General features: G+C 48.5%; 1 protein-coding gene across 1 annotated transcript; it reads left to right on the top strand.

The window, feature by feature from the left end:
* Positions 1-19,799: 19,799 nt before the first annotated feature.
* On the top strand, positions 19,800-20,756 carry LOC102456971 (olfactory receptor 10C1-like). Its single transcript, XM_006128284.4, has one exon. The coding sequence runs from the start codon at positions 19,800-19,802 to the stop codon at positions 20,754-20,756; it is 957 nt and encodes a 318-aa protein (XP_006128346.4).
* The last annotated feature ends 5,321 nt before the right edge of the window (positions 20,757-26,077 follow it).

Raw genomic sequence — 26,077 nt, forward strand, 5'->3', positions numbered from 1 at the left:
AAATATCTTAAAGGGTGTTACAAGGAGGAGGGAGACATTTTTTTATCCTTGGCCTCTGAGACAGGACAAGAATCAATGGGCTTAAACTGCAGCAAGTGAGGTTTAGATTGTATATTAGGAAAAAATTCCTACCTGTCAGGGTGGTGAAACACTGGAATAAATTTCCTAGGGAGGTTCTGGAATCTCCATCACTGGAGATATTCAAGATCAGGTTGGACAGACACCTGTCTGGGATGATCTAGACATTGCTTGGTCCTGCCATGAGGGCAGGGGACTGGACTTGATGACTTCTCAAGGTCTCTTCCAACTCTAATGTTCTATGATTCTACGATTCCATGATATACACTTTGTATCTCAAACCCTGCAAATATGCAGCTCTCCTCTTTGTATCCTCGGGTGCCCACATCCGCAGATGTGGATGCGGATCTCAACGGCTCATTTTTACAGATGCGGATTCAAATTTTTTATCTCCGCCGGCCTTTATGGAGAGAGGATGGCCCGTTTTTATTTTTTCAACGTTAGCCACCTTTAAGTAGAACTGCCCTTCGTTGCGAGCTGGTGCCTGCAAAGTGTAAAACAAGAGTTTCTTACATGGTCAATGTACTACAACAATCTGTTGGTATGAATTTGGGGGTTGACTATGGTAGGTTCTAACACGCAATGCTGTCTGGACCACTGGACGATGAGGAAGTGGTCTGCACAAAACTCCCATGAAGTAGATAGGTGAAAACTTCTCATCGGTGGAGGTACAGAAAGACTTGGGATAAGAACGTAGGACATTTTATAGCCTCCTATTTGCATGCTGGGTTCCTTTAAAACATTATTTCCCAGCAATGGTGGGGAAAACAAAGGCAAATTGAGAAATGGAACTCATCTTTAGCCAGTGTGTCTTTGACAAAGAATAACGGACCACTAGAACGGGAAGGGACCTTGAAAGGTCGTCACCGCCAAACCACTGCCCTCCTCGCAGGAGACCATCCCGGATGGATGTCTGTCCAACCTGCTCTTAGATATCTCCAGGAATGGAGATTCCGGAACCTCCCTAGACAATTTATTCCAGTGTTTAACCATCTTGGGAGGTAGGAAGTTTTTCCTAATGTCCAACCTAAACCTCCCTTGCTGTAGTTAAAACCCATTGCTTCTTGTCCTAAGATCAACGCACAAATTTGAAAAATGGGACCCATCGTCAGCTGGCATACCTTTGACAAAGAATCACAGACCACTAGAACTGGAAGGGACCTCGAGAGGTCATCGAGTCCAGTCCCCTGCCCTCATGGCAGGACCCAGCACCGTCTAGACCATCCCTGATAGATGTCTGTCCAACCTGCTCTTAGATATCTCCAGGGATGGAAATTCCACAACTTTCCTCGGCAATTAATTCCAGTGTTTCACCACCTGACTGGTAGGAAGTTTCTCCTGATGTCCAACCTCAACCTCTCCTGCTGCAGTTTAAGCCCATTGCTTCTTGTCCTAAGATCAACGCACTAACCCATCAGCTATGGCTTGTACCCGACTTTGACCTCTCCTACTATAACTGGAGACCATTGTTCAAACCCACATGCCAAACCCATAAAAGTACCCCCATGCTACTCTGAGCAACATTCCTAACAACATCCCTTTCGGTATCTGCGGCCCCCTACACGCTCATCACATCAGGTGGCATATATCAACCAGTGCACAAAATGCCCCAAGCACGGCTACGTGGGGCAAGTGGACAGTCTCTATGCTCTTGAATTAGCTCATGGAGAAAAGACAAGAAAAAAAGATAAAAGAGAACACCACCAGAGAGCCAAGAGGCAAACACCGGATTACTCTGTATCTTGCTCTTTGGCCCAGGCACTCAAATGAAACTTGCCCCACAAACACTTTCAAAAGCTGAGAACGGCTACACAGTAAAATTCAGGGGCTGAATTTATCGTTCATCCCAACGATCTGTAACCAACTAACTCCACCCCATGCCCGGCTTCCTCCCGTCCCTTTCCTCTCCCCTCCCATAACTAGAGAGACCTCAATGGGCCATTTCACTTTGAGTCTTGAAATACCCAGGAACTTCTGAGGTTATCCAGTTGTTCCACCTCAGCAGTGAGAAACTCGGGGACGTTCCCATATCGATAGCACAACTCTGTGTGAGCTAAAAAAAACCTCTCCCACAAACAGTAGTTGTTTCTACAAGAAGTATCACCTCATCCATGTTTTCTGTCCAAAGTCTAAGGCTACTATTATACTGCATATCTATCATTAATTTCCGTAAGTATATACCCTAAGGAGCAGTCCTATCTATCTATCTATCTATCTATCTATCTATCTATCTATCTATCTATCTATCTATCTATCTATCTATCTATCTATCTATCCCCATACACCCCCTCTATCTATCTATCCATCCATCCCCATACACCCCCTCTATCTATCTATCTATCTATCCCCATACACCCCCTCTATCTATCTATCCATCCATCCCCATACACCCCCTCTATCTATCTATCCATCCATCCCCATACACCCCCTATCTATCTATCTATCTATCCATCCATCCCCATACACCCCCTCTATCTATCTATCCATCCATCCCCACACCCCCTATCTATCTATCTATCTATCTATCTATCTATCCATCCTCATACACCCCCTCTATCTATCTATCCATCCATCCTCATACACCCCCTCTATCTATCTATCCATCCATCCCCATACACCCCCTCTATCTATCTATCCATCCATCCCCATACACCCCCTCTATCTATCTATCTATCTATCTATCTATCTATCTATCTATCTATCTATCTATCTATCTATCTATCTATCTATCCCCACACCCCCTATCTATCTATCTATCCCCACACACCCCCATCTATCTATCTATCCCCACACACACCCCCTATCTATCTATCTATCCCCACACACCCCCATCTATCTATCTATCCCCACACACACCCCCTATCTATCTATCTATCTATCTATCTATCTATCTATCTATCTATCTATCTATCTATCCCCACACACACCCCCTATCTATCTATCTAGTTTTTTCTTCATATTTCCCTCTTGTGCAAATCAGACCTGTTTTCATCACTTCTCAGGCCTTTCCTCTCCCCATTGATTTCTTTATCTGCTCTGTTTCTCTCTCATTTTTCCTCTTTGCCGGTTGCCGACCTGAGGCGCATTGGTCCCTGCCCTCCTTTCAGTGTGTTTCCCCAGGAGCGCCTGAGAGCGTCATGGACCTCGTTGCTTGGCAGTTTTCCCCGCAGGTACACATGAACCAGGGCTGTGGAAGGTATTTAAGTCTACCTCTCTGCAGGCCTCTGGGGAAACATCTCCCCTGAAAAAATGCATTTTTTCATGGGACCTGCTCACAAGGGAAACTTGTCTGAATGCAAACAACCCTCTAATGATTTAGGGATGTGGGAAATCGTGGCTCACATGAGAATCAGAGAGCAAGTGTTTGTGTGGGGCGGGGGGAATTAACTATCCAAATTCTCAAGGTTCTTGGAAATCTTTCTTTTCCAGCAACATCCGGCATCCTTGTGGGGGACTAGTGGGAGGTGTTCTGTGGGCCAGGAAGCCAGGGTATGAAATCCAGGGCTGGGAGGGGCAGGTGGCAGAAGGGGACAGGAAGATCTCCCTAGTCTGGCAAAGTCCCCAGGAATGCCGGACCATGGAGGTCCAACCTGTGCTTGTCACTCAGTGCATCACTGCGCTGTCCCAAGTGGAGTGAGATGGGTTATTTCACACTGTGGGGCTCGGCTCTGCATGGGAGTTCAGTTAAAAGGTGTCACGGGGTAGCTTCCAAAGAACAGCCCCCTGAGTTTGCTGCGTGAAGTGGAGTCCGGCAGTTGAGTCATTCTCAGTAAGTTGGTGGTGGCTCGTCGTACAGCTAGGTGTTGCACATCCACATTGGCTCACATAAAATTTATTCCACACTCAGGTGGAAAATAATAGAGGGAATGTTGTGGGTAACCTCTACAGTCACCTTCTATCAGCCCCCTCTAATAATGCCCTGAGCCCACGCCAAGTCTCATCCATAGGACGGTTGGAGCATCTAGAACGCAGCCCCACAAAAGCACAGGACCTGGGACAGCCTCCCCGCCCCCCCACACACCATCCTATGAATGAGACTGCTCGGCCCAGAAGGCAGGGGAAGGGGCTTCCTCTGAAACAAGAAGGATGGAGGTTAGATGCAGCCAGCCCCACGGCACCCAGGGAATCTCCCAGGCCACCCTGGGCTTCACAGACATACCTCAGTATAAGGGGCAGTCCCATTCATAGGATGGTTGGGGGGGGTCAATGAGGGGACTACCAAACTGCAGGGCCAGGGGTGGTCTCCCCAAAATTGCCCTATGGATGGGATGCCTAAAACCAGGAGTGTTTTCCAAAGCTCCCACCTCATTGACCATCATGGGTGGTACAAACCTAGGGGCCTCTGAGAAACCCATTAGACTGCTGTTTGCACCAGCATGCTTTGAAAAATGGCCCTCATACGCGAGTTGCCGCGGTGTCATGTAGTTTGGTTTGTAGAAACCGGAGCACTCCAGAGAGACTGAACCATTTTCTTAGGTATTGCAAGCTTGAAAAGTGGCTTGAAACCTTTCAGGGCTGCCGGGCGCCCGGGGACAGGGCCGTCCCAGATCATTCTGCGGTGAGGACCACTGCTTTAAACAGCGAACACAGTTTTACCAGCCTGACACACAATCCCTATACAATTTAAAATAGTGAAGGTTTAAAATCGAAAGCAATGAATGCGGCGCAAAGCAATGCAAAAGCAAGCAATAGAAGATGATTATAGTACAATAATTACGCCTGACGCTTCACCCGGATGCTTCCTACAGTACCAGGCAGGAGGGCGTGGTTCCTTGGTTTCCCACGTGTCGGAACGCCAGGCACTGGACTTGCTGGTGCGAAGGGATCTATTCCTTCTTGTTTCATTGAAAGCAGGGCCCTGTGGGTCAATTCTTCTTATTCCCTCCCATTGATTGTTCTTCCTAAACCCAATTGATAACAAAGCGAGACTTGGTCGTTCTAGTCATAGCTACCAATCAACTACCGTTTAGGTAAGATACCTAGTATGCCAATATCTAGGATATATTTTGCTGTGCCAAAATATTGCAAAGGTGCTTTATTAATAGTTTTTCTGGCTGTCTCTTGCGTTTTTCTCTCATCAAAATATGGGATGTCCTAGAATCCTAGAATCATAGAATACTAGGACTGGAAGGACCTTGAGAGGTCATCGAGTCCAGTCCCCTGCCCTCATGGTAGGACCAAATACTGTCTAGACCAGTGGACCCCAATCTTTTGGGGCTGCCGGGTGCTCAGGGGCGGGGCTACGTATGTGCCAGGCACCCGGGGGCGGGGCCACCCATACGGTGCCTGCCCGGTAATGGTGCCACCCATGCGCCGCACTCCCGGGACCAACGCTGATGCCACTCTTGTGGTGCGTGCCTAGGGGTGGGGCTACCCATACGCTGTGTGCTGGGGCCGGAACAGCCCATGTGCCGCATGCCTGGGAGCAGGGCCGCCACCGCCTGTCTGCTGCATGCCCGGGGCCAGAGTCACCCTTGTGCCCTCCAATTTGTCTAAGTCACTCTGGACCGTATCCTTGTCCTTGAACATATCTACCTCTCCCTCGAGTGTATCTACCTCTCCTAGTACCCGGTTGTTTCTGCTCTTTTTGGCCTGGTCTCACTGTCCTGTACAAGTTATGCATAATTGTGCAAGAACTCCTGATGCTCTCCACCGTTTCTGGCCTGGCCTGCATGCGTCCATACGTGAGTACCTAGGTTTGAATCAGTCCTAGCATGGTGTGTTACAGATCCATACTTTGCACAAGGCAGGGACGAGGCCTAGCACTGCAGGTCCTGTTGTTCTGGTCATGGGAAGGCCGTCTAGGCTCCCCTACACATGGTCAGAAATGGCATCTCCAGCAGAGTCAAGACTGGAAGTCTTCCGAATTCAGGGGAATGGTCTAACTCGGTGGCATGCCACCCTTTATGAAACAAACTTCATTGGCTAGGTCTACGCTGCACTGTTACATTGGAAAAAGAAATGTAGTGTGCACTTGGTGTATCTTTGGCCGATTTACAGTCGAAAGAGCTTTTTCCAAAATTTGGTGCGTCTTCATGGTGCCGCATACTGGGGAAAAGTGCTCTTTCGACACATTCCTTGGTTCTCATAGAATGAGGTATGCAGGAATGATGAAACAGCGTATCCCCTTTTTCAAAACAAATTTCGGAAAAGCGGATGCGTTCTTTGCACGTGGCATTGCTTTTCCAGGATACTGATGCAGTCTAGACCAGCATTTCTTAAAATATGTTCCGTAGCACACCGGTGTGCCATATGCTACAGTGAACAAAAGAGTTCAAAATGGCCGCCCTTAAAGGGGCAGGCAACCTTCTTTTTTTTTTTTTTGGCTCAATAACTTTCTCCCCGACCCTATTTTTTTTCTCAATAACTTTTCCCCGGCCTTTTATTTTTAACAAAAAATCCTTGGTGTGCCTCATAAAAAAAAGTATTAATTGGGTGTTCCTCTGTCTTAAAAAGGTTAAGAAACACTGATCTAGATGTAGCCGTAGACTTCTAGGGTTGGAAGAGACGTCAGGAGGGCATCAAGTTAAGCGCCACTCCACTGTGAAGGAACAGTACTCCACCAAGATGGCCTCCACAAGGAAGAGGAAGCAGAGCGTGAAATCAGCTTCCCTTCACAAGCCTCAACCAGCAAGCAGAAGTCGGATATAAGCGGCCCACAAAAACGACATGACTCCCACAAATCCTTCTGACCACCCAAAACGGGAGGCGGGTTCTCACTTCATCACGTAGACGTTGAACCTTTACTCCATCACCGATTCTGTTGACACCACTGGGACTAATCACACCATGAGGAACTGGCTGAACTGGGCTGTTGATTTGCTCACGGCAGCAGTGCTGAATAGAGGCCAGAGCGTGTTATGCTTTGCTCACTCGGTGTTTTAAACCTGCATACAGAAGTGGCCGCTTCATCTCACAAAAGATCTCTCGGCACTGGAAAAAGTTCCCAAAAGGGTGAGTTTAGAGCAGATCCCATATGAAGAGAGATTAAAAAGACGGGGACATTTCAGTTTTGAAAACTAAGCGGGAACATGACAGAGGTCTATAAAATCATGACAGGGATGGAGAAAGCGAATAAGGGAAAGTTACCAACTTTTTCCCATCACGTAAGAACTGTGGATCACCAAGGCTACATCTATACTGCACATTTATTTCGGAATAAGCTACTCTGGAAGATATCTTCCGAAATACCTTATTTCAAAATAACAGCGGTTGCCCTGTTCACGGCTCCTATTCCGAAACACGGCTCCTATTCTGAAATAGCGATTTTGGAAGAGCCTTATTCTTTGTAGAATGAGGTTTACCGAAGTTGAAAAAAGTTGTCCGTTAGTTCGAAATGATTTTCAAATAACGGAATGGCTGTGAATAACACATCGTTATTTTGGAAGACCAGCCGCTATTCTGAGATAACTTTGCTGGGGAGAGGCACCCCAAATGAAACGAAGAGGCAGCCAGTTTAAAACACACAAAAGGATGTTTTTCTTCCTGCAGCACACAGTCAACCTGTGGAACTCCTTGCCGGAGGATGTGGCAAAGGCCAGGACTTTAACGGGGTCAAAAAAGAGCTAGATACTTATTAGCCAGGATGGGTAGGAACAGTGTCCTTAACCTCTGTTTGTCAGAGGCTGAAAATGGATGACAGGAGACAGATTACGTGAGGATTCTCTGTTTTGTTCATCCCTCTGGGCTTTGGTCTAAACCCGTGTGGCCGTTCTGATGTTCTTATATTATGTTAAACTGGTAACAATCAGTCTCATCACTCACTGCCTTGATTTCAAAGGGACTATTGACCTGGATAACTCTCCTCCAGGATGTGGAAGGGGAGGACTATCAGCACCACAGCTTGTCCAGATGTCAAAAAGTGAGCCGTAAGTGGGAACCCCCCGCCCCGCAGCCTGTTTCCCTTGGACTATGGCTTTTCCTTTCGTCCCCCTGATGTTTGCTTCGCGCTGCCTGGATTCCGCCTGCTGCCCTTGGCAGCAGGGACGGTCCACAGTTAGTAGCTGGTTTGACGCTACTGAAGATGGATGAGCTGTCTCCCAAGACAGCTCCACCACCTGCAAGTCCGAGTTCAGCAAGGAGGTGCGCTGGGGGATATCCCTCTAGCGAGAACGAAATCATCCATCAATTATCAATTCTACTATACTTAATAGGACAGGACCCTCCAGTGGTGAAAATGACCAGAGCTCCATTATCCTCCCTGGAGTCATGCCTACCCTGCTAGGGGCCTTGTCCAGAGAATTTGGTGCATTACGCTTCTCCAAAGTAACTTTGAGTTTCATCCACTTTGGGGTTTTTTTTTAAACATAACTACTCTCCCAAAGTCCATAAACGTCACCTGTTGCTAGGCGCTTAATGCCGGGGGACAAATCCGTGCCAGGTGCACCGTTGTGGATGTGGGTAGCGCTTCCTTGCACGACGCCCGCTGAATGCTAACAACCCCCTCGGCGACCTGTTTAAAGTTGAAACTCCGTCGGCGAAGACTTTTTAATAATGCCCGGGGGGAGCCATTAAAATGAAACTCCTTCCCGCTGATCGGCAGAGCTGAATTTTACAGATACCAATGGCAGAGCAAGGACACAAGTCTAATAAAAGTCCACACTAGATCAGGGAGTTGCCCTGGTTGGATACCAAGGGGATGGTAGATTAGAGGCACCTTCACTGGGCAGATAAGAATTCCCTTTTTTCCGAGGGCTTCAATGCCAGTGAGAAAACCGATGGCAGAGTCATTATCTTTGAGGCTCCGAGGCTCAGGGGATTGCTAATTATCGTTTGACTGGGGCATAGCAGCCCTGCTGCAGAGCCAGGCCTGCCTCGTGTGAGCTGAACTGTGAGGTCTCAGAGTCATTCGCAATGGAACGGTGGAATTTTGGAGGACAGGCGGGTGCCCAAGATGGCTAGGGGTGCGACCCCATTCTTGGGGTGGTGTTGAACTTTTGATGACCAGAATCTAGCAGTAGTAGAATGGGGTGGTTCACTTATAAATCGTGAGAGATAGGACACGGGACAAGTTGGAGCATAGAATCATGAATTGTAGACTAGAAAGGGACCTTGAGGGTCATCAAGTCCAGTCCCTTGCCCTCACGGCAGGACCAAGTACTGTCTAGACCACCCCTGACAGGTGTCTGATCAATCTGCTCTTAAATATCTCCAGGGATGGAGATTCCACAACCTCTCTGGGCAATTTATTCGAGTGTTTCACCACCCTGGCAGGAAGTTTTTCCTAATGTCCAACCTAAACCTCCCTTGCTGAAGTTTAAGCCCATTGCTTCTTGTCCTATCCCCAGAGGCCAAGGAGAACAATTTCCCCCCACCCTCCATGTTACCCTTTTAGATACCTGGAAACCACTATCATGTCTTCTCGGTCTTTTCTTTTCCAAACTAAAGAAGCCCAATTCTTTCAGTCTTCCCTCACAGCTCGTGTTTACTAGGCCTTGAATCATTTTTCTTGCTCTTCTCTGGACCGTCTCCAATTTCTCCCCCTCTTTCCTGTAATGTAGTGCCCAGAACTGGACACAAACCTCCAACAGTGTGATGCTGTTGCAAAAAAAGCAAATATGATTCTAGGTTGTATCAACAGGTGTGTTGTAAGCAAAACTCGTGACGTCATTCTGCTGCTCTACTCTGCACTAGTTAGGCCTCAGCTGGAGTACTGTGTCCAGTTCTGGGCGCCACATTTCAAGAAAGATGTGGAGAAATTGGAAAGGGTGCAGAGAAGAGCGACAAGAATGATTAAAGGTCTAGAGAACATGACCTATGAAGCCAGGCTTCATGAACTGGGCTTGTTTAGTTTGGAAAAAAGAAGATTAAGGGGGGACATGAGAGCGGTTTTCAAATATCTAAAAGGGTGTCACAAGGAGGAAGGAGAAAATTTGTTCCTCTTGGTTTCTGAGGACAGGACAAGGAGTAATGGGCTTAAAGTGCAGCAGGGGAGGTTTAGATTGGACATTAGGAAAAAATTCCTAACTGTCAGGGTGGTCAAATATTGGAATAAATTGCCAAGGGAGGTGGTGGAATCTCCCTCTCTGGAGATATTTAAGAACAGGTTAGATAGACATCTGTCAGGGATGGTGTAGACGGAGCTTGGTCCTGCCTTGAGGGCGGGAGGCTGGACTCGATGACCTCTCGAGGTCCCTTCCAGTCCTATTATTCTATGATTCTATGATTCTATGAACTGAGGCCTATTCAGTGCAGAGTAGAGCGGAAGAATGACTTCTCGTGTCTTGCTCAAGCACTCCTGTTCATGCAGCCCAGAATCATGTTGGCTTTTTTTGCTACAGCGTCCCACTGTTGACTCATATTTAGTTTGTGGTCCACTCTGATTCCTAGATCCCTTTCTGCAGGCCTCCTTGCTAGATAGTGGCTGCCCTGTCTGTGTGAAACTGATTGGTCCTTCCTGAGTGGAGCACTTTGCATTTGTCCTTATTCAACTTCAACTTATCTACCATTTCTCCAGTTTGTCCAGATCATTTTGAACTTTGACCCCATCCCCCAAAGCACCTGCAGCCCCTCCCAGCTTGGGATCATCTGCAAACTGAATATGCCAATATCTAAATCATTGGTGAAGGTATTAAACAGAACCGGTCCCGAAACAGACCCCTGCGGAACTCCATTTGTTATGCCCTTCCAGCATGACTGTGAACCATTAATAACGACAGTCTGAGAACAGTTATCCAGCCCGTTATAGAGTGACCCAGTTTGAGATCACTTATAAAGTTGTCAACATGAGAGAAAAAAGGAAAGAGGCTGGGATTTTCCAATTGGTTAAGGAAATTCAGCCTCTGTTTACGACAAGGTTAGGGGCCTAATTCCCTTAGACCTCTTGGACAAGGCCAGGCTAAGTCAGCCTCCCAATTAACTCTAATTAAACAGCCTTGCATGCCAGTAAGGCAGGAGCACATGGACATCTGGGAGTGTCTCTCCTGCTAGGAATTTCTGTCCACCGCATGTTCTCCATCACCGGTTCTGTGGCCCATCCATTCACAACCGCAACCGTGTACCGCAACTCTCTCCAAGTGCATCCTGGGAAAAGCCACCTGGCTATCCAACAAGGCCTGCGAGGGGGAAGGTGGTCCAAAAAAGGCCTACCCGTAAATCTATACATGAGGGCAACACCCCTATGGGACATCCTAGTGTGCAGGGAGCTGGAAGGAAGGCCTATGGGTCAACAGTAGGACTGGAAGATGTCTTCTCCACCGTGGAAAATCAGTGCGATACACCACTTCTGGAAAGAGAAGCATGGGTCGGGAGCACCAGACAGATATGACCTCAGGGCCAACTCTGCCAAGAGGCAACACCCTCAGCCATATAGGGCCCCCTGAAATTTGGGGTGCCAAATTGAGACAAACGTCATGGAGCCTTGTGAAGCCAACGTGCTGTCTAGGGGCTCCGGCCACCCCAACCCCTTTCCATGGGCAACCTGCCCCAGAATGAGTGGTGGTCCAGCTGCCCTCTGCCCCATCCCTGGGATGCCCCCCCAAACACAGCACCCAGCCCCGACTCACTAGACAGAGGTGAGTGGCCCTCATAGGTTGAAGGACAAAATGGCCGCCACAAAGTGTGCAGCTAGAGACAGTTCTGCTGCTCCGCCCACACCTCCTTCCCAGCCCTGGCAACCCCTTTCCCCCACAGCTGCCCACAGGGGGAGGGGTCCTACTGACACAGGAGAAGAGCACATGTAATGAGTAAGCCCAGAAATTAGTGGGTGTTTGTCGGCGTGCTCTGTAAGCTGGGAGCTGATGACTTGTTGGCCGGGTTGATAACTGGGGTGCTTCCAAATGGGGTGTGTTCCTGCGTGCTCCAGGCTTCAGCTGGGATTATCAATGGGGCCTAAGGGATTTAGGTGCTCACCAGCTCCAGCACCGCCGCTATTTCGAAATAACGACTCCCGAGTGTCATTCAAACTGACGACTCCCTAGGGCTTCCTAGGGTGCTGAGTCTGATTTTGCGCGCCCACAATAACAGAGCCCGCCTCGGACCCACTGCAAGGCTCCCCCTATAGTGTGGAGGTGCCCTATTGATTTTATTATTTGGGGAGTTATGATGTTGAATGGGGTTATTTCGAAATCGTTTCCTCATGTAGACAGGCCCCTCAAGGAGAGCAGACATAGGCCAGAATTTCCGTGATCTCGGAGGCGGCCAACATTCCGACCGAGGAAAACCGAACGCTCTTGCCCCACCCCTTCTCTGAGGCCCCGCCCTGTTCATGCCGTTTCCCTCCCTCCCTCGTTTTCATGTCAGGGCTGGGGAGGGACCCTTTTTGGCCGGGTGTTTGGTTGAAAACGGGACACCTGTCAACACTCACAAGGGTTGATTTCATGATATTAATGGGGATATAGCAAATCTAAGAACATGAACTAGTTAAAGATCTCAGGACGGAGCCGATTCACTGGGTTGCGTTCGTTGAATGAATGGACCAGGTGTGGCCTGGGTGCTGATTTTTTTTCTTGGAAAACAGAAATGCTTTATTTAAACGGTGGGGCTCAAGCCAGTGGTGGGGGTGCAGGATTCAGGATGGGGGATGGGAGGCATGGGGGGGGGGCTCAGAGCTGCGGCTAGGGGGTGAAGGAGTCAGGGAAAAAGGCGGAGGACTAAGGGGTCAGGAGTGAGGGCGGAGGGCTGTGGGGTGATGGGGGCATTGGGCAGGAAGGGTGGAGGATGCAGGAGTCAGGACAGGGATGGGGGCTCAGGGTAGGGGGTTGGATGTTGGGGGTGGTCAGGGCAGGGTTTGGGGTAGACGAGTCAGGGTAGGGTTGGGGAGCTCCTGACAGAGGGGGTGGAGGGTGCAGGAGTCAGGGGAGAGGAGGGAGGACTCTGGATAGGGGGCTGGTAGAGGGGGGAGGGCTGTGAGGTGCAGGGGTGCATGAGACAGAGCAGGGGTGAGGAGTTCAAGGCAGGGGGCGCTGTGGGTAGGGGGTGTGGATTGGAGGAGTCAGGGTAGCGGTTGGGGGGGACTCAGGGCAAGCAGCGGGGTTGGAGGAGCAGGGGCAGGCGTTATGGGGCTCACGGCTGCGGGTGTGAGGAGGAGCGGGGCCTGGGAGGTGTGGGGGGGGGCCTCAAGGCAGGGTGTGGGGGTCAAGGCAGAGGTCTTGGAGGTGTGGGGGGGCGCAAGGCAGGGGTGGGGTAAAGGTCTCAGAGGAGGGGGTGGAGGGTGAGGGCAGGGGCTGGGAGGTGTGGGAGACTCAAGGCAGGAGGTTGGTGTGGGGGGGGGACCAAGGCAGGGACTTAGGGGGACTCAGGGCTGTGAGGTGCATGTCGGGGCAGGGGGTGGGGGTGCAGGAGTCAGGGCAGGGATGACTGGAGGCTCGGGCCAGTGCAGCAGGGCAGGAGAGTGGCAGGTTTGGGGGGCTCACGGGGACAATGCTGTGGTGCTCCCTGGGGGGGGGGCATGGCAGTGGGGTCTGCCTTACCTCAGCCAGCAGCCCCTCCCCCATGGCTGAGGAACTCCTGTGCATGCTGAGCCTGCACCCACGGGTAGCCCCTCACCTCCGACCCCCCAACTCCCATCCCCGAGCTCCGTGCGTGAATCCTGCCCCTCCCTCCCTGGCATGGGGCATGGTGGGCTGTGGGGTTACCCCCTCCATCTGGCACCAAGGACCACAATTAATGGGTCTGATGTGTCTCCTGACAGAGCTCGAAGGTAGACCCAGGCCTAGGAAGCCAGAGGCTGACGGTTTGAGCCTGACCCCCAACCAATGTGGGCATGGTACCCTTGGGACATAAGATGGATAAGGAGGTCCTGGATTGTAGGCAGTTTGGGGGGCTCTTCCAATGGCCCAGTAGATACAATATCTGCCTTCTGAGCTAACGTCAATGGTTCAAGTGTCACCCTGCAACCAAGAAAAGACAAGGGGAAGCTGGGGGCTCCTCTGGAGGTGAGAGAACAGGGCCTCCTACAATGTAAGACACACCATTGGGGGAGCTAGTCCTCCTCCGGCAACAACAAACACCTCCTGGCATGGTAAATTCCACCACCACAAGGGTGCGACACCCGTTGAGTTATGCCAACATAGCAACACACCATAGGCGCTGCAGTGAAGACATTAGGCGTGAGTGGATAAGGGTGGAAGGATTGGTATGGTTTATAGAGGTCTGACAATCATTAAGGAAATCAGTGAAAGGGGGGGGAAAAAGCAACATTGGGCCTTATTAAGGAGTACGACACCATTTCTTGACGTCAATGGACTTCTGGCAGCATAAAACAGGAATAAAGCCATGTTGCATTAGGGTCTAGAGCTGTCCCATCGGATCATCAGGTGACCTAAATAATCCCACACCATTGGCTTTCATTTGGCCTACTCACTCCAATAAAAGAAACGATTCTCCCCACTTGTGGATAAGCCCCGGTGACAATATGTCAATTTGAACAAGGCCCACCAAATGAAATGAATAGGTTTGAAACAAGCAAAAGGAAGTTTGTCTTCATGCAGTGCACAGTCAACCTGCGGAACTCCTTGCCAGAGGAGGTCGGGAAAAGCGGGACTTGAACAGGCTTGGAGAAAGAACTAGAAAAATTCATGGCGGTTAGGTCCATCCATGGCTATCAGCCAGGATGGGTAGGGATGGTGCCCTTAGCCTCTGTTTGTCCGGAAATGGATGACAGAGAAGGGATCACGTGACAATTCCGTTCTGTTCACTCCCTCTGGGGCATCTGGCCTTGGCCGCTATCGGCGGACAGGACATTGGGCTGGATGGACCTTTGGGCTGACCCCGTCTGTCCGTTCTTATGTTCTTACCAACTAAAAAGGGACATGTCTTATTGACGTCTGTGGAACTAAGTTGATTTCCTACATCTGTGGATTTGGCACCATTGGGTTGAAGGGCTGGCATTTGGCCATGGACACAAAACCAAGTTAAATCCCAAGTTTCCTCCTACTGAAACCGACAGATGTTTCAAGGGACGGATGGGCGGGTGGGGGGAGATTTCTGTCCCTTAACAGTTATGTTATGTATTCTCGGAAGGTGTGGCTGAGACGCCTCCAAGACCAGTTCCCCAGGGCGTCGAAAGACAGTCTTAAATACTCCAGTTCAGTCCACGATCAAATTCTTTCGCAAGCAGAGAGACCGGACTGATGTGGGTTGCCGAGGTAGGTGAGATTTCTTTATTTGAGTACAGCCCTGCCCAATTCCTTTGGATCGGTCTGACGGATCAATCTAGACGGATTCTCCCTTTCTCCTCTTGCACTGAAACGGGCCCTGTTTCAACGTGGGGAAAGCTTACTCTATCGCAGGGGAAGCTTCTCAATACAAACGCACAGTTCACAGCACCCTGAGGGGTATCTCTACCTAGTGCTAGGCTGTCGTTCCTGGATGGTCCCAGGGACCACACATGAAAGATTCTGTAGTATGGGATCATAGAATCATAGAATACTAGGACTGGAAGGGACCTCGAGAGGTCATCAAGTCCAGTCCCCTGCCCTCATGGCAGGACCAAGCACCATCTAGACCATCCCTGATAGACATCTCTCCAACCTACTCTTAAATATCTCCAGAGATGGAGATTCCACAACCTCCCTGGGCAATTTATTCCAGTGTTTGACCACCCTGACAGGTAGGAAGTTTTTCCTAATGTCCAACCTAAACCTCCCTTGCAGCAGTTTAAGCCCATTGCTTCTTGTTCTATCCTCAGAGGCCAAGATGAACAAGTTTTCTCCCTCCACCTTATGACACCCTTTTAGATACCTGAAAACGGCTATCATGTCCCCCCAGTCTTCTCTTTTCTAAACTAAACAAACCCAAGTCTTTCAGGGGTCATCTAATCCTGTTTCAAACCAGGGTGGGTCAAACAGCATTAAGGAGATTTTAGTGTTGGACAGGCGTGTTTGACGTGGATAGTTATTTAGTTCATGTTATTTTATTTAAACTATTTTTACCCCACCTCTCCAGTGAAAATAGTCGAGGTGACTAACAAAATGTTTTAAAAATACAATCAACTTCATAAAATAAATGACACCCCCCCAAATTGTCTAGTAGCACCTTAAAGACTCACAAAACATGTAGATGGGATCATGAGTTTTCGTGGGTAAAACTCACTCCTTCAGATGACTGGAGTAGGTTTTTCCCACGAAAGCGCATGAATCCATCTACATATGTTGTTAGTCTTTAAGGTGCTACTCAACGATTTGTTGTTTTTTAAGTTTTTTGTGTTACAGACTCACTTGGCTACCCCCTCTGAAACTTCTAAAGTAAATAGTTGTTGCAAAGCAAGGCGAGGTCGAGGGATTTGGGCTTGTTTTAGTCTGCAGAGGAGAAGAGTGAAGGGGGATTTGAGAGCAGCCTTCAACTTCCTGAAGAGGGGTTCTAAGGAGGATGGAGAGGGTCTGTTCTCAGTGGGGACAGTTGCAGAACGAGGAGGAACGGTCTCACGTTGCAGTGGGGGAGGTCTAGGTTGGAGATTTGGAAAAACTATTTCACTAGGTGGGTGCGGGGGGGGGGGGGGGGATGGGTTACCTAGGTAGAGGATGGAATCTCCATCCCTAGAGGTGTTGAAGTCCCGGCTTGACCAAGCCCTGGCTGGGATGAGCGAGTTGGGATTGGTCCTGCTTTGGGCAGGGGGCTGGACTTGATGATTCCTAAGGTCTCTTCCAGCCCTAAGATTTCATGATTCTCAAGCAGGGTAGTTTTGCACTATGACTTGCTGTAGCCTGAGGATGTGTCCACATTTCAGCTAGGAGATGTGATTTCTAGTTTGCATGTATGTGTTCTTGGTAGCTTTCCCAAAACAGGTGCCTAAAAAGGCCAGTGTGTCCTCGGTGGCTCAGGCAAGTGCTCAGGCTAAGAGCTATGGGGAAAAAAAATCCAACACCTGACCTCCTGGATTGATAGCTCGGTTGCTCACCAGAGCTATTTCCGAAAATTCAGGCCAGTGTAGACGTAGCCTAAGTGTTCATGTACATAGTAGGATGAGAAGGGATCTCAAGAGGTCATCAAACCCAACCCCCTGAAGTAGGACTATGGTTGCCTAGATGCTCCCTGAGAAAACTTGTCTAACGTCTTCTTAAAAAGCTCTGATGAGGGGGATTCCACCACCTCCCCTACTTGCTGATTCCTGAGATGTTACGTCCTCAAAGAGTTTTCCCCCAATAATGTACCGAAATCTCCCTGGCTTGCAGATTACGTCTTTGTTCTACCGTCCGTGGACAGTTAGGCTACGTCTACCTGGCAATGCTATTTCGGGATGCCGGAGTAACCCGAAATAGCTCTCCTGCCTTCTTCACAGCAAGCCCATTATTCCTACATCCCTATCAACCTCATTCCATGAGGAGTCAGGGACCATTTCGGAGTAGCACGTCATTTCGAAATTTGTCACTGTGGAGATAGCACCCAATGACGAAATAAGCTATTTCGAAATAGCACCGAAAGGCGCCACCCAATTTGCATAGCTCAAGTTGTGTATCTTCTTTTGAGTTACGGTGCAGTATAGATGCACCCTTGGTCACCATTCCCCTTGTAACAGCCCTTATCAATCCGAAGACATTTATTAGACATTTATCCGGTCCTCCCTCAGTCTACCTTACTAAAGACTAAACATGCCTCCTTTTTTTAAACGTTTCTACCGAAGGCAGGTGTTCTACGCCTTTTAGAATTTTTTTATGATTGTACTTTAGACTCTCTCCAGTTTGCCCACGTCTTTCTTAAAGTCGGGTACCCAGAAATTGGCACACTACTGCAATTGATACCTCACCAGTACTGAACGCGCAGTGACTATTACCTCCTGGATCTGACTTAGGACACTCCTGTTAATACATCCCAGAAAAATGTTGATCATTTTTTCATACCTACCTCCCCTTGTTGAGGGTCAAGGTGGATTGGTGAAAGGTCTGGGAAAGGTACTGAGAGTACCATAGCAAAATGCAAGCTGAAACAGGCCAGTCAGCTCATATTCTAAGGGACTCTTCAAGGTGAAATGGCCCATTAACATTAGGTTGGACATTAGGAAAAACTTCCTACCTGTCAGGGAGGTTAAACACTGGAATAAATTGCTGAGAGAGGTTGTGGAATCTCCATCCCTGGAGATATTTCAGAGCAGGTTGGATAGATCATTGTCAGGGATGGTCTAGACGGAGCTGGGTCCTGCCATGAGGGCAGGGGACTGGACTCGATAGCCTCTCGAGGTCCCTTCCAGTTCAAGGATTCTATGGAGGACAGCTTCACAGCCCTTAATTCGAACTAGTTAATTCAAACTAGGCATTAGTCCTCGTAGAATGAGGTTTACCTCGTTCCAATTAAGTGCTCCGCTAGTTCGAATTAAGTTCGAACTAGCGGTTTGCCTGTGTAGCGCCTATGAAAGTTAATTCGAACTAACGGCTCTGAGTTCGAATTAACTTTGTAGTGTAGACATACCCTCAGTCTCTCCTTGTGGGTCTTATGCTCCAGCCCCCTCAAATAATTGTTTATATTATGAGCAGGGCTCGCCAAACCGTGGCGAGCCCTGCTCGCCAGCTGCGCTGTCCGGCGATCTGCGTGTACGCAGATCATTCTGCGCATGCACAGATCACCCGAAGCCAGCTCTTCTGGGTTGCAATCTACTTGCCACGGGCGAGTAGATTGCATTATTTGTCGAGCCCTGATTATGAGTTATGTTACAATTACTTATTGCAATTTTTCTACAAAACACAGTTCTCAAACTTAACTAATGTTTTCCCATGTGCTACTGCATCAACTGACCTACTCAATGCCAAATATAATAGATACAGTACAGTCCCCTTGTCTAATAAACAGGTACAGTAAACTTCTGATAATCCGGCACCTTTGGGACCCAGGGGGTGCCGGATTATCAGATATGCCGGACTATTGGAAGGGGAGGCTATGAGGGGTCTGAGGTGGAGGGGTGCCACCCCAGACCCCTCATAGCCCCCCCTTCTGATAGTCCGGCTCTGCCTCAGGCGTCCCTGATTCAGCCGCTGATGAAACTGACCAGCGGCGGCTGAATCGGAGACGCCTGGGGCAGAGCAGCTGGAGTGCTGCCAGGTTGGTCGGGGTAACGCTGACCCTTGGCGCGGCGAGACCAACCAGGCAGCACCCCAGCTGCTCTTGGGGATACCTGGGGCAGAGCAGCTGGGGTGCTGCTGGGTTGGTCCCGCAGCGCCACTCCTTGACGCTACTGGATCAACCCGGCAACACCCCAGCTGCTCTGCCCCAGGCGTTCCCAAGGCAGCCGCTGCTGAAAATGACCAAGAGCTGACTCCAGGAAGCCTGAGGCAGAGCTGCTTTGCCCTGGGCTTCCCTGAGTCAGCCGCTGGTCAATTTCAGCAGCGGCTGAATCAGGGCACCTGGGGTGCTGCCGGGTTGGTCCCGCAGCCCCCCAGGGGCAGCGCATGGGGATCTACCCGGCAGCGCCCCAGCTGCTCTGCCTCGGGCTTCCTCGATTCAGCCGCTGGTCAGTTTTAGCAGCAGCTGAATAAGGGAAGCTGGGGGCAGAGCAGCTCCAATGGTCCAGCTGCGGAGCACTTCCGGGTTCCTGATGGTGCCGGACCATCAGGAGTGCCAGACCATCAGATGCCGGACCAACGGAGTTTTACTGTATTTATAAAAGAAAGATTAGTCTGTCTTGGGTAAAAGATAGACAGATGGATAGATAGATGGGTGGATGGGGAGAGAGAGAGAGAAGATGTATGGGTTATCTAGATAGATAGATTGCATGGGTTGACTGAAAGATGTCACTATTATTTTACATGAATAACATATCAAACTCATGTGTAACTTTCTTTTTAATTCTTAAGATGAAATATGCTGAAGAAGAGATGACAAATGACACTTCCATGGGCAAATTTGTCCTATTGGGTTTCTCTAACCACCCCGACCTGAATCTCATGCTGTTCATGGTGTTTCTGTGCCTTTACATCATCACCGTGCTGGGCAACCTCCTCATCATCGTCGTCATAAATGTCGACCCAGCCCTTCACACCCCCATGTATTTCTTCCTTAGGAACTTGTCCTTCCTTGAGATCTGCTATACCTCTGTCACCGTGCCGAAGATGCTGGCCAACTTCCTCGCCGAAGATAAATCCATCTCCTTTTTCAGTTGTGCTGTGCAGCTGTATTTCTTTCTCTTCTTTGCTGTCACCGAGTGCTTCCTCCTTGGGTCGATGGCCTATGACCGATACAGCGCCATCTGCAACCCGTTACGCTACACGGCCGTCATGGATAAGAAGGTTTGCAACAAACTGGCTGCAAGCTCGTGGATCAGTGGCATCCTGGTGGCCCTGGGACACACGGCCTTTATCTTTCAGCTTCCCTTTTGTGGCTCCCACGTGATTGACCACTTCTTCTGTGAGATCCAGCCACTGCTGAAGTTGGTGTGTAGGGACACCTATTGGAATGAGATCCAAATCATTGTAGCAGCTGCCTTCGTCCTCCTGATACCCTTCTTGTTGATCATGGTATCCTACATCTGTATCATCTCCACCATCCTGAAAATGCAGTCCGCCGAAGGCCGGCGCCGAGCCTTCTCCACCTGCTCCTCCCACCTCATCGTAGTGACCTTGTTCTACGGGACGGCCCTCGTCATGTACGTCCGCCCCAAGTCCAGCTTCTCTGCAGAGGTGAACAAGTTGCTCTCTTTGTTCTACTCAGTGTTCACCCCAATTGTGAACCCCATAATCTATAGCCTCAGGAACAAGGAGGTGAAAGATGCCTTGAGGAAAACAGGGATGAAGGTATTTCACCCGCAAAAATAGACCTTTCCTCCCCAACGGGATTGTTCCCTGGGGAATATCTCAGCTTTCAAGAGACTCTATATTTGCAAGGAGACCAAGATGGACTATATAATAATTTATCTCATCAAACTTAGTGCTGGTCTGCTTTTTCTGAAATGTTTATTTCAATTAAATATTTTCATTAAAATTTTGAATTTCGATAAAATAAAAGAGTTTTTTTCAACCACTGGTTGGCCTAAAATAATTGGAATTTAATAGAAAATAAAATGGGGGAAAAATAAATAAAAAATGAAATTATATAGATCCCTCCTCCCGTTGTTTCAACAGTTCAAATTCGAATATAGGTACATTTTAGAACAGATCTCGCATACTTTAATTACGAATCTGTTCCCACATTCTCTGCTCAATTGTTGAAATGCCTGATTGGTAGAGGACATAGAAAATGTTTTTGGTAACTCGGTAGGTGGAGTTCACTTTTCATTATTTAAAAAAAAATGCTTTGAAAGGAATTTCAGGTATCTGAGAAAGATTTCAGGTATCTCCAGTCATCTGAAGAAGTGGGCTGTGTCCACGAAAGCTCATGATACCATCTATATGTTTTGTTAGTTGTTACAGTGCTACCAGATTATTTGTTGGTTTTTAATGTTTTTCTGTTACAGACTAACTCTGCTACCCCCTGAAGCTTCAGAAAGAACATCAGTATCTCTTGCCCCCAATTTGTCAATCAGTTCTACGTGATCAACATCTCAAGCCAGGTCTCCGCTTGCCACACCAGAGATAGATCTTCTGGTGTTTGATTGAGTGGGTCTAGTTAAGACCCACTTAATTGAACTTTGAAGATGGCTTCAGTGATGATACTTCTCTCAAGTCAAGAGGAGTAAGGGAGGCCAGTGGGAACAAAGCATTTGTTCCTGTCGGCCTCCCGTGTGAAGATGGTGCCATATTTTATGTAACTGAAGTTGTGTACCTTAAGCCAACTTCCCGAGTCTAGACCAGCATATCTTTTCAGGCACGTTTTAATCAATTTCATGGTCATAGTGTTTTAAAAATTGTAATTTTCATGATCTCAATGGTTTAAATCTGGAATTTCAGTGTTGAGGCGGTAGGGATCCCAATGCTGAGCTCTGAAGACAGCGGTAGAGAAGAAAGGATGGAAGAGTGTAATACGGCCACCCTGAGCTCTCTGCTTCTGGTGGGACACCATCTTCAGAGCGGTGCCCCTTGCCAGCAGCCCCCCAGCTCTGAAGACAGTGCAGAAGTAAGGGTGGCAATGCCAGGACCCCTCCCCCTGCCCGATGCAACCCTCCTTTGAGCCAGAACCCCCCTTTTGAGAAACATTCTCCACTATGAAATCGGAATCACATATGCTATGTCTAGACTACATACAATTTTTGAAAGAGGATGTGCAAATTCCACAGGAATTTGAATGAGGATCTTTTGAAAGTGAAAGTAGCGTGGACACGTTCTTTTTTTTTTTTTTGAAAAAACAACCCTTTTTTGAAAAAAACCCCACTCTTCCTTAAAAAAGGAAGTTTACGTGGGGTTTTTTTCAAAAAAGTTTTTTTTCCTGAAAAACTACTTTCACTTTTCAAAAGATCCTCTTTCGAAAGTGAGATTGGAAGAAGATAGGCAAATGCTGATGGAATTTTCATATCCTCTTTAGAAAAAAATCATAGTTTAGACATACCCATAGAGTAAAAGCAGGCAAAAGACCAGACATCATGAGGGGGAGACAAGATTTCATGGTCTGTGCATTTGGTAGGGCCCTAATCATGAGATTGCACATGGGACATCTGAGGTCTAAGAGGAGGATTGCATTGATGGTCAATGTTAAGCCAGAAGAGCAGGGCCCAACAGGGTTGTGGATGCACTTCAAGACAGAATCGATTAGGGATAGTTACTTTTATTAATCTCACTATGTCACTACTATTACCAGGCATAATACAGCTAAATGATTACACAGCTCCTGCAAAGTGACACATCAATAATCACAGGCCGAGCAATGCATATAAGTGAGCAACAGACACTTGGAAATGCTTACTCCCTTCAGACTGCAGAAAGTCCCATTCTGGTCACCTCGCACCAGGCCACGGTGGACATGGCTTCAGCTGGGGAACCTAAGGCACCCTGCAAGGTCTAAGTCCCTGGTGAGACTCCCAGAGGGGTGGGAATCCCAGTGATTTTATACTTTAGCTGCTTACCGAGTGTCTGCGAGTTGGCCCAATGCCACTCTCAATGTTCCCATGGGGCTGAGAGCTGAGATCATAATATTTATACCATACGAAGTTCTCGGCTAGCTAGCAAGGGGAGTTTTGGCTGTTGAAGGCCATCTGATAAAGGACACCCAGTGTTTTCACCAGCAGTCCTCAAGGCTGGCTTAGAGGAGCACAAATTTAATCCTTGCACAGCTCCTGCAATGTGACACATCAATAAGCACAGGCCGAACAATGCATATAAGTGAGCAACAGACACTTGGAAATGCTTATTCTCCTTCAATCTGCGGGAAGTCCCATTCTGGTCACCTCGCACTGGGCCACCGTGGACATGGCTTCAGCTGGGGGACCTAGGGCACCCTATGTCTCATGCTATAGTCAATACATAGAATCATAGAATTACAGGGGTTGGAAGAGACCTCATGAGTTATCGACTCCAACTACCTGCCCAAAGTAGGGCCAACCTCCACTAAACCATCCCAGCCAGGGCTTTTTCAAGACAGGCCTTAAAAACCTCTAGGGATGGAGATTCTACTCCCTCCCAGGGCTTCACCACCCTCCTTTAGGAATCGCTTTTCCTAATATCCAACCTAGACCTTCCCCACTGCAACTTGAATTCATTTTTGTCATTCTCTGATCCCAGGGTACGTATCATAATTAATCACAGCATCTTTCTCTATGAAGTATGGAAAGCTGCCTCATCCAGCTAATGGGAGGGGCCACATTGAGGTGTTTTTACCCTTAACTCTGCCCCTCAATTGGAGTCCAGTTTCTAGGTTCAGGCTAAAGAAAAGTATCCTCCTCGGGTTGGGAACCCCAGAGGACGAGTTCGGTGCAGCTGCAGCTGCCATGTAATTTTTAGCTTGAGGGCTAAGGTATTTTCCTGGGAGGTGGAAGATCTCCCACTTCAGTTCTCCTTCTGTCTGAGGAGGAGAAGGAATTTGTAGAGGGGTTTCCTACTTCTCAGTTGAGGGTCTCGACTGAACTGATGGATATTCTGCTCTGGGCTTCCTTCAGCCTCTCCTGGTAAATGGAGTTCGTGCTATGCTACATGAACATTAGAGTCATCAAAGCAGAGCACTGGGGTCCTGGGTCCAAGGGAATGCCCCAGCCACGCGACTTGAAGTCATTCTCACGTGCTCTATGGCCCAATATATATGCAAGGATTTCTCAGTAATGGAGCAGTTTTTAGAGGAGAGATTGAGCGGGACCCGTGTTGAAACATCTCAGTGTTGAGGACACTGCCCAGAGAGGTTGGGGCTCCCTGTTCAAATCCTTTCTATTTGTGGTCCTCCGTTATTGGCTGGGTGTGTTTTCTGGCTGGGGGCCATGCTGGAGTGGCCCATATAGCAGGCCTCAGCTGAGATTTTCAAGAAAATCACTAGGGGTGAGTGTGCTTGGCCAGGTTTGCTGTTAATGATAGAACACTAGAACAGGAAGAGACCTCGAGAAGTCATCAAGTCTAGTCCCCTGCCCTCATGGCAGGACCAAGTACTGCCTAGACCATCCCTGAAAGGTGTCTGTCCAACCTGCTGTTGAATATCTCCAGAGATGGAGATTCCACAACCTCCCTAGGCAATTTATTCCAGTGTTTGACCACCCTGACCGTTAGGAAGTTTTTCCTAACGTCCAACCTAAACCTCCCTTGCTGCAATTTAAGCCCATTGCTTCTTGTACTATGCTCAGAGGCCAAGGAGAACAATTTTTCTCCCTCATAAAAGCCTCTTTGGGTATGTCTACACTAGCCAACTTCATTCAAACTAAGGTGGCTAATGTAGTCATCGAACTTGCAAATGAAGCCCGGGATTTAAATAGCCCGGTCTTTATTTGCATTTTCCCAGGCGCCGCCATTTTTAAATGCCCTGTAATTCGAACTCCCTGCCCGCAGCTACACACGGCACAGGCTAGGTAGTTCGAATTAGGAGCTTTAATTCGAACTACCTAGCCTGTGCCACGAGTAGCTGCGGGCAGGGAGTTCGAACTACGGGGCATTTAAAAATGGCGGTGCCTGGGAACATGCAAATAAAGCCCAGGATATTTAAATCCTGGGCTTCATTTGCAAGTTCGATGACTACATTAGCCACCCTAGTTCGAACTAGGGTGGCTAGTGTAGACATACCTTCAGATACTTGAAAGCCATTACCATGTCCCCCCTCAGCCTTCTCTTTTCCAGACTACACAAACTAAATTCTTTCCCTACTAGCTCATGTTCTCTAGACCTTAAACCATTCTTGTTGCTCTTCTCTGGACCTTCTCCAGTTTCTCCACTTCTCTCCTGAAATGTGGTGCCCGGAACACAATCCTCCAACTGAGGCCTCATCAGCACCAAGTCGAGCAGAAATGAAGCATGCTGTGAGTGACAGAGGTCAGTTTTACACATACGCTGAAACATGCGTGTCTTTTACCATGGACTAACTCTGTGAGCAGCCGGGCGGGGTCTTCCAGTCTCCCTTCAGCCAGGTGAATATTAGGGCGAAGTATCTTAACATTGGTAAATAGAGACAAACCATCTGGGATAAACAACTTACGTACCTCCTTACGTGTTTCATGGCATGGTTGTTACCTCCCCTTGTTACCTTCCCGATATTTCGGAAGAAACATTCCGACTCATCCCTTCAGCCAAACCACATCATTTTATGTTGTTTTGGGGATGGCCTTATGCTAGCCAGCTGGAAGATGTTTCCCTCTTCAGTGCTCGCGGTATCTGTGCCAAGTTCTCATTCTGGACAGTGAGGCTGTGTCGACACTGGCCACTTATTCCGGAAAATCAGCCACTTTTCCGGAATAACTTGCCAGCTGTCTACACTGGCCCCTTGAATTTCCGGAAAAGCACTGACCATCTAATGTAAAATCATCAGTGCTTTTCCAGAAAAACTATTCTGCTCCTGTTTGGGCAAAAGTCCTTTTCCGGAAAACTGTTCCGGAAAAGGCCAGTGTAGACAGCACAGATTTCTTTTCCGCAAAAAAGCCCCGATGGCGAAAATGACAATCGGGGCTTTTTTGCGGAAAAGCGCGTCTACATTGGCACAGACGCTTTTCCGGAAAAAGTGCTTTTCCGGAAAAGCATCCTGCCAATGTAGACACGCTTTTTCCAGAAATACTTATAACGGAAAAATGTTCCATTTTAAG

This window comes from Pelodiscus sinensis, chromosome 30 (genome assembly GCF_052426305.1).
Source record: "Pelodiscus sinensis isolate ZL-2025 chromosome 30, ASM5242630v1, whole genome shotgun sequence".
In the NCBI taxonomy this organism is placed as follows: domain Eukaryota; kingdom Metazoa; phylum Chordata; order Testudines; family Trionychidae; genus Pelodiscus; species Pelodiscus sinensis.